At 49.3% G+C, this 11,650-nt stretch overlaps 2 protein-coding genes across 3 annotated transcripts in view; both read left to right on the top strand.

Moving 5' to 3' along the window:
- The first annotated feature begins 658 nt into the window (after positions 1-658).
- LOC149455894 (RNA polymerase-associated protein LEO1-like) overlaps positions 659-11,650 on the top strand; it is a 36,063-nt gene continuing 25,071 nt past the window's right edge. The window contains exons 1-3 of one of the 2 annotated variants that reach the window (XM_089685763.1): positions 659-785; positions 5,597-6,463; positions 6,622-6,720. In XM_089685763.1, coding sequence (XP_089541889.1) covers positions 722-785; positions 5,597-6,463; positions 6,622-6,720 — 1,030 coding nt within the window. In that variant the 5' untranslated portion in view covers positions 659-721. Of the gene's footprint in view, positions 786-5,596; positions 6,464-6,621; positions 6,727-11,650 lie in introns of both variants that reach the window. The other variant, XM_089685762.1, reaches the window with a different exon arrangement.
- LOC149455895 (uncharacterized) lies at positions 8,308-9,872 on the top strand. Its single transcript, XM_089685752.1, has one exon. It carries the CDS (start codon positions 8,335-8,337, stop codon positions 9,673-9,675), a length of 1,341 nt encoding a protein of 446 aa, XP_089541878.1. The 5' UTR covers positions 8,308-8,334; the 3' UTR covers positions 9,676-9,872.

The raw sequence follows: 11,650 nt of genomic DNA, 5'->3' as shown, positions 1-11,650 counted from the left end.
GATCCCCTATTTCCCGGGGGCCCCATTGTCAGTCCACCCCTGCTATGGATTGCAAGATCAGTTAACCCTGTATAGGTTCAACCTGATCTTGCAACCCAAAGTGATCTGCGGGATCAGCTTCAGTGGCTTGCAGCCTGTAAGGGGTTAACTGTGGCAGCTCTGTGCTAAAGTCAGAGATCGGTTTCTTCGGCCTGAAATCAGCACATGTGCAGTTACTTCAGGGGATACATATCCTCAGGGGTCCGGATACTCATTTTACCACTTACTCTATTCCTATGACTACATTGAGTCATGTTGCCATTGTTTCTGTATAACGGACTATGATGCCATGTTACAGCTGCACACAGATCAGTAAGTGAAGTCACACATCAGCCACCACTACTGTAACATGGGATCAGCAGTAATGATGAACATATTGTGAGTGACAACATAATCATGACCATATATGAGTGTACAAATATAGTGACACCCAATGAGAGTGTTCAGCATTGCAGCCAATCATCCCAATATATAGTTTAGTACGTCCCCATCGTATATAGAAATGACTAGTCCCAGGACGTGTCCCCGGACATCACAGAAATGATCGGTGCACACACTGCCCCCTTCAGACCGGGAGGGGGAAACACATATCATAAACACATCAGCCTCTGACTTCTTCCGGGTGACCACCTACTTCCGCTTTTACGACTGTTCCCTTGCTTTGCAGTAGCTGGTCCCGGCTATGGACGTGTTGGAGGGTCTGTTCGGTAGTGATGGCGAGTCAGAACCCGAGCAGAAAAGGGAAGGTGAGTGGGGTGAGGTGCGGTTGTCATACATTTCCATTGCAGTGTGGTCGGTATTCGGCTCCCAGAGGAGTGATCAGTACCGGGGGCTCCCACTGTGATCACACTCAGGTGTACTGGAGGGGACATGTGACTGTGTGAGCATTGTAGAACTACGACTCCCAGCATGCTCTGCCTTCCATTGGTGTGTACAGGGGGATGATAGTCGGGGGGCTCCCAATCCTTATGCAGCTGAACAGACTTCCTGGGGGATCATGTGTATTAAATCGGGGGAACGGTAATAGCTGGGGGATCAGTGTGATCTGATCACATACTGTATATTAGATCTGGAGTCGGTGGTAGCTGTGGGGTTGGTGATTGCTCCAGGATCGGTGATCTGATCATGTATATTAGATCTGGGTTCAGTGACCTGATCACTGGTGGCAGATCTGGGGTCGGTGACCTGATCACTGGTGGCAGATCTGGGGTCGGTGACCTGATCACTGGTGGCAGATCTGGGGTCGGTGACCTGATCACTGGTGGCAGATCTGGGGTCGGTGACCTGATCACTGGTGGCAGATCTGGGGTCGGTGACCTGATCACTGGTGGCAGATCTGGGGTCGGTGACCTGATCACTGGTGGCAGATCTGGGGTCGGTGACCTGATCACTGGTGGCAGATCTGGGGTCGGTGACCTGATCACTGGTGGCAGATCTGGGGTCGGTGACCTGATCACTGGTGGCAGATCTCTAGAAATGGTTGCCGTATACCATCTGTGTTGTATTTGAAGTTTTACTTCCTGTTCCGGAGACACAATAGGTAGTGAAAAACAAATCTCTGGATATGGGGTCAGTGATCTATCTGATCATGTATATTAGATCTGGGCTCGGTGATCTGATCATGTACAGTGCATCCAGAAAGTATTCACAGCGCTTAACTTTTGACACATTTTGTTATGTTACAGCCTTATTCCAAAATGGATTAAATTCATTTTTTTCCTCAACATTCTACAAACAATACCCCATAAGGACAAAGTGAAAGAAGTTAGTTTTGAAATCTTTGCAATTTATTAAAAATAAAAACCGAAAAAAAAACACATGTACATAAGTATTCACAGCCTTTGCCATGACACTCAAAATTGAGCTCTGGTGCATCCTGTTCCCACTGATCATCCTTGAGAACTTGATTGGAGTCCACCTGTGGGAAATTCAATTGATTGGACATTATTAGGAAAGGTATAGACCTGTCTATATAAGGTCCCACAGGTAGTAGTGCATGCCAGAGCACAAACCAAGCCATGAAGTCCAAGGAATTGTCCGTAGACCTCCGAGACAGGATTGTATCAAAGCACAGATCTGGGGAAGGGTACAGAAAAATTTCTGCTGCATTGAAGGTTCCAATGAGCACAGTGGCCTCCATCATCCGTAAATGGGGAGAAGATTGGAACCACCAGGAATCTTCCTAGAGTGGGCCGCCCGGCCAAAATGAGCATTCGAGGAAGAAGGGCCTTAGCCAGGGAGGTAACCAAGCACCTGATGGTCACTCTGAAAGAGCTCCAGCGTTTCTCCGTGGAGAGAGAAGAACCTTCCAGAAGAACAACCATCTCTGCAGCACTCCACCAATCAGGCCTGTATGGTAGAGTGACCAGATGGAAGCCACTCCTCAATAAAAGGCAAATAGCAGCCTGCCTGGAGTTTGCCAAAAGACACCTGAGGGACTCTCAGACAATGAGAAATAAAACTTTCTGGTGTGATGAAACAAAGGTTGAACTCTGACCTGAATGCCAAGCGTCATGTCTGGAGGAAACCAGGCACCGCTCACCACCTAGCCAATACCATCTCTACAGTGAAGCATGGTGGTGGTAGCATCATTCTGTGGGGATATTTTTCAGTGGCAGGAACTGGGAGACTAGTCAGGATCGAAGAAAGGATGAATGCAGCAATGCACAGAGACATCCTTGATGAAAACCTGTTCCAGAGTGCTCTGGACCTTAGACTGGGGTGATGATTCATATTTCAACAGAACAACGACCCTAAGCACACAGCCCACATAACAAAGGAGTGCCTACGGGCCAACTCTGTGAATGTCCTGGAGTGGCCCAGACTTGAATCCGATTGAACATCTCTGGAGAGATCTGAAAGTGGCTGTGCACTGATGCTCCCCATTCAACCTGATTGAGCTTGAGAGGTACTGCAAAGAAGAATGGGAGAAATTGCCCAAAAATAGGTGTGCCAAGCTTGTAGCATCATACTCAAAATGACTTGAGGCTGTAATTGGTGCTAAAGGGGCTTCAACAAAGTATTGAGCAAAGGCTGTGAATACTTTTGTGCATGTGTTTGTTTTTTATTTTCAATAAATTGCAAAGATTTCAAAATGAATTTCTTTCACATTGTCCTTATGGGGTATTGTTTGTAAAATGTTGAGGAAAAAAATAAATTTCATCTATTTTGGAATCGGGCTGTAACATAAAATGTGTCAAAAGTTAAGCACTGAGAATACTTTCTGGATGCACTGTATATTAGATCTGGGGTTGGTGATCTGATCACGGCTGGTAGATCTCTAGAAATGGTTGTTGTATACCATCTGTTTTCTATTGGGATTTTACTTCCTGTTCCAGAGACACAGCAGGTATTGAAAAAAATTGTCTGCTTGGTAAGGGGAAAGTTTTGTTGTCAGTACAATGGGTGACCCTGTTGGAAGATTTCCCCTCTTCCACTCTTACATTTTGAATCTCTCACCATCTTCTATCCAGGTGATAAGTCACCATAACAAGCAGAGAGGGGGAATCTCCTTGACAAGGACTCAGACAGTGATAAATAAGTCTTGGGGCTTTATTGCTGAACTGAAGGGAAAGTAAAAATTCTCCCCCTGGGGTGGCCTCCACACTTCAGGGATCAAATACTTGTGTAGGGGCGGGAAAAGCCATTTTGCTCACCCAATCCTCCACTCCAACAAGTGCCCTCCAGGCTGTATAGCTGGCTGTACATGGTTCAGTTTTTAACATTCAGCCCACAGGCTGAACAACAAAAACTGACCCAATTGCTCCATTCACACATTCAAGGTGGATGGGGGAATCAACCCCGCTGTGATATTGTATCCTGACATCGGGGAGACTTCCCCACTGTCAGAATACACAGATCAGCACTGCAGCTGCTGATCGAGTGACTTTTATCCAACAGGGTCGTTGAACAGAAGTTGATAAGTAGATCAACTTATTTTTAACTGCAGTGGCCACACATGGAACCAAATCCAGCCAGTCCCTGCTAAACTAGCCATTTTTCAATCCATCGATGTCCTCCTTAAGACTGGTCTTGGCGGCTGCTTCTTCCCTACATTCAGTCAATCAGAGTTCCACTGACATAATCAAGTACAACGCAGAATGCATGTGGGAATGCGGGACGTGAGGATGCCGAGGGACAGTCAAGGAGTAGAGGAGAGCGCATATAGACCTGGCAGAGACCTGCGAGGTGCCAAGATGGTGGTGCGGAAGCACATTGATAAAGAAGGAAACTGAGATGGAAGGATAAGAACTCTATAGACTTCTATGTGTGTGTGTGTATATAGATTATTTTTTTTTTTTGTGTGTTACACACAGGAACAATTGCCAGGGAATACGAAAAATCACTAGGTTCCTCTTTAACACCCAATTCCAGGAATTAGAAAAAAATCTACCTTGCAGTGGTATGCTCATTTGGGCCTAGTGGTGCATGAATAAAGAGGAACACTTACTTTCTTCTGTACTCCAGCGGGGTCCCTCCAGCAGTGTGAACAGTCAACTGCAGTCTCCTTTCTAAGCTGCTGATGGCTGTGGTTGCATGCTCATCCCCTCCATGTGCAATGCATGGTAAACAGCCCTATATTGTACATGATGACACTGGGACTGCTCAGACAGGAGCTTCGAGGGGGAGATGGGAACGGCACTGGAGTGGGAAGTTGGATAAGTAATCATGCCTGTGCCTCTACTCTCTAGACAAGATGAGTATTTAACCCTTGTAGCATAGGCTCGCTGCAAGGGTAGATATTTTCCCATTGGGCTTAAAGTGGAAGTTCACCTTTCTAGAAATGATGAAAAGGTGAACAAGTGCTCTACAACCTCCCCAGTCCCCGCTATACTTACCTTCATGGGTAATTATCTGTCAGTGCTCACACTGTCCTTTTAGTGATCTCGGGATTTGAAATCCCTGTTCTTCTTCTCCCTCTTTTTGTAGGGCTTCCGGGATCGGGATACTAATTGGTCAGCACTGGCATGTGACCACTTTGACCATTCAGAATCACTCTGCTCTGTCCCTGGAAGCCCTACAGAAAGAAAGGGAAGAAGAACAGGGATTTCAATTCGACAGAATGCTGCACCAGCTGCGTGGACACTGACAGCGCATCACCCAAAAATTTAAGTACAGGAAGTGTGGGGTGTTCACCTCTTCATTTTTCTTGAAAAGGTGAACTAACCCTTTAAGACAGGGGAAGGAGGGTGAACTACCAGTAAGTGAGATTTTATGTTTTAGGTTTGTATGCACATTTACAACCCCTGTATGGGCTTTTCAGGTCACTGCAGTGCATTACAATGGTCCCTGCACTTTCCTTCTATGTAGTATGAGTTGAGGAGGCCCCTAGGAATGAATTTTGCATATAACACTTTTATTTGGAAAAGATAATTACAAAGAAGAGAGATAACTATACAGAGCTGTGTATTCACCATTTAGGGATAATAATTAAAAGAGCGCTGTAGTGGCCTTATACGAGAAGGGTTGATAAGAGAGTGCCTATGAGATCAGAGATCAGCACCCACTATATGTTTTTATTAGAAAATTATTATAATTTTTTTGTTTTTTATTCTAGACTCTGATTCACAGTCCGTCTCTGATTCAGAACCAAGGAACATTGGCTCGGTTAGTAATCCTTCTGGGAGTGACAGTGAACGGGACGATGATGATGATGATGGACATTCTACTGTGAAACCCAGCAATAAAGAATTGTTTGGCGATGACAGTGAGGATGAAGCGGGCTCTCAGCACAGCGGTAGTTACAATCGTTCAGAGAGGTCAGATGATCAGTCTGAAGGTAATGTTCAATCCGATCAAGAAAACGATCAGTCAGATGCTGAACAGCATAGCGGTTCTGAACATTATCATGATGAAGACAATGATGAAGATGGAGGGCACAAATCTGATCACAGTAGCCGTCACTCAGATATTGAGGGCTCAGAAAAAGAAGCTCATTCTGAGGATGAAAAGTGGGCCAGGGATGATAAAAGCGATCAATCAGACGAAGAGGAAAAAATGCAGAACTCCGATGATGAGGTCCAGCATTCTGATGAAGAGGGTAACCTTCGATCGGATGATGAGATGAACAGGCAGTCTGATGGAGAGGACCATGAAAACCACCAGTCTGATGGTGAAGATCACAGGCAGCAGTCAGACGATGAGGACAATGAACACAGACATTCTGATTATGAGAGGCAGCACTCTGATGGAGACTACCATGACCATCAGCAATCAGACGATGAGGAGCTAAAAATTCAACATTCAGATGATGAACTGGAGCGGCAGAGATCAGATGATGAGCAGCAGCACTCTGATGATGACGATCAGGAGCACAGACAGTCAGACGATGAACGTCAACATTCAGATGATGAAGAAAATGAGCGACATCGATCAGACGATGAGCCACAGCATTCTGATGGTGAAGAACAAGATCACAAATCAGGTTAGTTGTACTGAGCTCTCTTTTAAAGTAGAATTCCAGAATATACCTAACTAATCTTAAAAATGCTACCCAATCTCTTCTAACTTGTATAACAAAGATGTATATACTTGCCTATTTCAGGCCGCTCAAACTTCTCAATTTCTTGGTGTCTTTTGTAGTGTCTGGAAAAGGAAGTGATAGTGAAGAGGAGATTGTTCAAAAGAGGCATAAGAAGGCAATAGCGTCGGACACTGATGAGGATAGTGACGCAGAAGCTGGTAAAGGTATACTCCTATTCTGTTTGTAAAGCCAGCCTTCGTTTCAGCACAGATATTGGCAAATGTTTAACTACTTCCCGCCCTGCTTATAGTAAAATGACTGCCAGGCGAACCTCTCGTCCCTCTGGTAGGGCGTCATATGACGTCCTTCCCGCATCGGGCTTTGCGCGTGCCTTCAGGGCCGTAGATGTGGCGAGATCTGTCACCGACTGTGTACCTCGGACACGACCGATGACAGATCTGTGTACCATATGACCTGCTGTGACCAATCACAGCAGGTCACATGACAGTTGTATAAAATGGATGCCTTCCTTTCATGCCATCCATTGTATACAAGTTTGTCTAGTTGTGAATGGTCACAGTGATCACATGCACAGGCTGGGCCAATTACAGCCCATCTGTTTCATGTGATTAGCCATGGCCAATCACAGCTAGTCACAACAAAAAAACCTGAATGAATCAATTTCATTCAGTTAAATGCTTGCTTAGAGCAAAGAAATTATTTGCTATAAGCAATCAAATTGTGTAAAAAAATAAATAAATAAATAAAAAAAATAAAAAATACTGATCACTTCCCCAAAGTAGTACAATGTTACTATGGTAACATTATACTACTTTGGTTATAGTGTAATATAAAAAAAAGTAACTAAAAAAATCTATACATTTTTTCCGAGTCATCTTCTAGGACAGCTCACTTGAGAGATAGGGCTCCTCCCAGGAAACACCCGCTCCACCTTTTTTTTTTTTTTTTTTTTCCCTTTATAGGCGTCCTCTCTCCCATTGGCCCCCAGTTTTAGTGTTTCCTCCGGCCAGGAAGGAGCTACGCCCGTTTTTTATTTTTGTCTGGGCTCTCTGGCGGAGTACAGAGGGTCCCTGGCTGAGGCCCCCCCTTCCTCCAAGCGAGGCAGGGGCCTTGTGAGGGGGGGGACCTTTCAGCCAGTTTCACACTGGAATGCCCGTTGTAGGGTGGGGGCGTCGGCCCCAGATGGTCCCAGCGGGGCTCTCCAGGGGGGTAGAGCCCGCTCCGCCGACCGAGGCATTGGTGCCTTTCCCTGCGGGGTTTCAGGTAAGTCTTACCTGCTCCTGGATCCTGGCAGCATGGCCAGGAGGCTCGGCTGCGGAAGGTCTGGACGCTGCGATCGCGTCACTTCCGGGCGCCGGGTGTCGTCACTTCCGGCGCAGGAGCATGGAACGGCCGCCGCCATCTTGGAAATGGGCGGCGGACCGTGGAAGGAACCCGTGCCACGGCCGCTTCTCCACCGGCGGCCGTGAGAGGGGGGTCGGCGAGGGGGGATCGCAGGGGGGGGGGGGCGGAGCCCACCAGCCCTGAAAAACCGCCGCACCGAGGCAGAGTCTGCGGCAGCATGGAGGCAGATCTGTCAGGAGCGGGGGAGGCCTGCAGTAAGGTAAGGGCCTTTGTTTGGCAACTCTCTTTTGTTTTTACCCCCCTCCTCCCCCCCCCCCCCCCCCCTCCCGAGATAATTGGGTACCCCCCACGCACACACAGCCTCCCTCTCCCCCCCCCCAGGCCCACGGCTGGAGCTTTCACAGTGGCACAGGGGGGGAGGCGTTACTGTTACAAACGCATGAACGCGTGTATCTCCTTGTCCCCAGATGGGCCCACAGGAGGAGGATAGAGGGGAGAAAGAAGCTCCTTGTGAGCAGAAAAAGAAGTGTGCCACTTGTAGGAAGAAACTGGCGAGCTCCTGGAGGAAGCAGCTCTGCCAGGGGTGCATAGACAAGCTCATCAAGGAGGAGTCTGGATCTCTTTTTAAAGACTTCCTACAGAATATGACACAAGAGATGTCCAAGACATTTCAAAGCTTCAGGGAACAGAAGCCGGGGCCGGCCCAGGATGAGCCCCAACCGGGCACTTCTGGCACCCAAGGGGGGAAAAAGAGGAAGCTGGACAAGGTAGCGCCGGTAAGGGACTGGGAAGAGGCCGAACAGTCGGACACCTCAGACTCGGAGGAGGGTGAGATTGAGGCTCAGGGCCCAAAGGCAGACAGGTTCCTTTTTCAGGTGGAAGACACGGAGGACCTGTTAAAGGTGATCTATGAGACCCTGGATCTGGAGGAGGAACAGCAGGACCTCTCTCTCCACGACCAACTGTACGCAGGGCTACAGGCAAAAAGCAGCCGTACATTCCCAGTACACCCTGCCCTATGGTCCACGATCAGGAGAGAATGGGAAGAGCCAGAGAAGAAGGCTTTCCTTCCCAAGAACCTCAAGAGACGTTTCCCCTTTAAGGAGGAAGATGCCTCGGTTTGGGAGACTTGCCCAAAGCCAGACGCCCCTCTCTCGAGGATCTCGAAGGACACGGACCTGTCCTTTGAAGACGGTGGGTCCCTAAAGGACCCGATGGATCGGAAAGCGGATGCCTTCCTGAAGAGGGCATGGGAAGCGTCCGCAGTGAATTTTAAACCTGCAGTGGCAACGACCTGCGTGTCCAGAACCCTGGATGTGTGGTTGGGGCAGCTCCGTTCGCATCTGGAACAAGGCACCCCGGGGGAAGAGATTCTGAAATCCCTTCCGGTGCTGGAGAAAGCGGTAGCCTTCATCGCGGACGCATCAGCAGAGACCATCAGACTCTCTGCTAGATCTACAGCGCTCATAAACACGGCGAGGAGGGCTATCTGGCTGAAATCTTGGCAGGGGGATCTGGCCTCCAAGTCTAAACTCTGTGGCCTGCCGTTTGAAGGAAAACTCCTTTTCGGCCCGGAGCTGAATTCAGTCCTGGAAAGGTCGGCCGACAGGAAAAAGAGCTTCCCGGTCCCCAGCAGGCAGGTTGGACGGAAGGGGTTTCGCCCATCCAGGCGATACACGTCGAGGGAAGCTAGGTTCCAAACCCAGCGCCCAGGCTGGGGCGCGAGAAGAGGCAGGAACGAGCCGAGAGGCAGGGGAGGGTTCCTTTTCAACCCCAGCCAGAATAGACCCAAAACCCAGCCGAAGTGACTGGAGAGGCCAGGTGGGAGCGAGGCTGGGGCGCTTCCACGCACAATGGCTAAGGATAACCCAGAACACCTACATTCTGGAGGCCATCCACAGGGGGTACAGAATAGAGTACACAAGGGCCCCCCCTCAGAGATTCTTTGCAACACCCCTGCCAAAGGACAGGGCCATGGCGGATGCGTTGGTGGACCTCCTACAAGATATGCTCAGTCAGAACGTTATCTGCTAGTTGAGAGAAGAGGAAAGGGGAAGTGGATTCTTCTCCCATTTCTTTCTAAGGAAAAAACCGTCAGGTACTTACAGGATGATATTGAATCTTCGGAAGGTGAACGAGTTCGTGAGGCCCAGCAAGTTCCGTATGGAATCCATATACACGGTGAAGGAACTCCTTTCACCTGGGGTGTTTATGGCCTCGATAGATCTGCAAGACGCATACCTGCATGTCCCGATAAGAGAAGATTCCAGGAGATTCCTGAGGTTTGCGCTGGAAGGCGAAAAGGGTCCGGTGCTATTTCAGTTCAACACACTCCCCTTCGGCCTGTCGTCGGCCCCGAGGATATTCACCAAGATTCTAGCGGAGCCTTTAAGAGTTTTGAGACTGAAAGGGATAAACATCATCCCCTATTTGGACGACCTGCTTTTATTTGCGGACACAGAAGGAGGCCTGAGATCGCACATCGAACGTACGATATCTTTTCTGGAAAGTTTGGGGTGGCTTATCAACAAGGAGAAGTCACAGCTAACCCCCTCCAAGAGGATTACGTACTTGGGGTACGTCCTGGACTCCGCACAGGCCCGATCGTACCTAACATCAGAAAAAGCCCTCAACCTGCGGCAGGACACAAGGGCCCTCCGGAGGATGTCGACCTGCACGGTCAGGACCGCGATGAGAATAATCGGGCGGATGACAGCGGCAATACCAGGGGTGCAATGGGCGCAACTTCACTCCAGGGTTCTGCAAAATCACACCCTTTCCCACTGGGACGGCAGCCGAGCAGGTCTGAGTTCCAGGATCCGCATCACGCACGAAGTGAAGGAATCGCTAAGGTGGTGGGGAAGCATCCTCACCTTGGAACGAGGAAGAAGTTGGAGGCTGGCCAGCCCAGTGCGGATCACCACGGATGCAAGCATGACTGGTTGGGGCGCCCATATGGAAGACGGCCTGGCCCAGGGCACGTGGGGTGCAGTAGACTCCAGCAGGTCGTCAAATTACAGGGAGCTGTTGGCAGTTTTCAAGGCACTTACGACCTTTCAGGAAAAGATAAGGGGGAGAGGTGTCCAGATTCTCTCCGACAATACCACTGCAGTGGCGTATTTGAACAGGCAGGGAGGCACAAGGTCCCCAAGGCTGATGGAGTTGGCCGGATCCCTCCTGAGCTGGGCGGAGGAAAACCTAGAGTTCATCACGGCAGTACATCTGAAAGGGGACCTGAACCAGTTGGCGGATCAGCTGAGCCGAAGAGAGGTCATCCAGACAGAATGGTGCCTCAGCCAGTCAGCGTTCGATCAGATTTGCGCCAGGTGGGGCTCCCCCTCTATCGATCTATTTGCCAACGGCCAGAACACAAAGCGGGAAAGGTACTTCTGCCTGCAGAAGGACCCCAAAAGCGAGGGGATAGATGCGCTAGCCCAGCAGTGGGAAGGAGACCTCCTTTATGCCTTCCCTCCATTCAGACTACTGCCGAAGGTGATACAGAAGATCCAGTTGTCTCAAGCCAAAGTTATTCTGATCGCGCCATTCTGGCCCAAGAGATCTTGGTTCTCCCGGTTGAAGGAGCTCAGTTTAGCAGACCCTTGGATGATGCCACCCACACGCGATTTACTCACCCAAGGGAGGGTGATGCATCCTCATCCAGAAAGGCTGTCCTTAGCGGCGTGGCTTCTGAGCGGGACAGGCTAGCAGAAAAGGGGCTGTCGGCAAGAGTGGTCGCCACCCTCTTGGATGGCCGGAAGAGGTCAACGAACGCCTTGTACGACA

Source organism: Staurois parvus, unplaced genomic scaffold, assembly GCF_062004578.1.
Source record: "Staurois parvus isolate SC_StPar_1 unplaced genomic scaffold, SC_StPar_1.0 ptg000385l, whole genome shotgun sequence".
In the NCBI taxonomy this organism is placed as follows: domain Eukaryota; kingdom Metazoa; phylum Chordata; class Amphibia; order Anura; family Ranidae; genus Staurois; species Staurois parvus.
The sequence above is the reverse complement of the archived record's forward strand: the minus strand, read 5'-3'. Positions and strand labels throughout refer to the sequence as shown.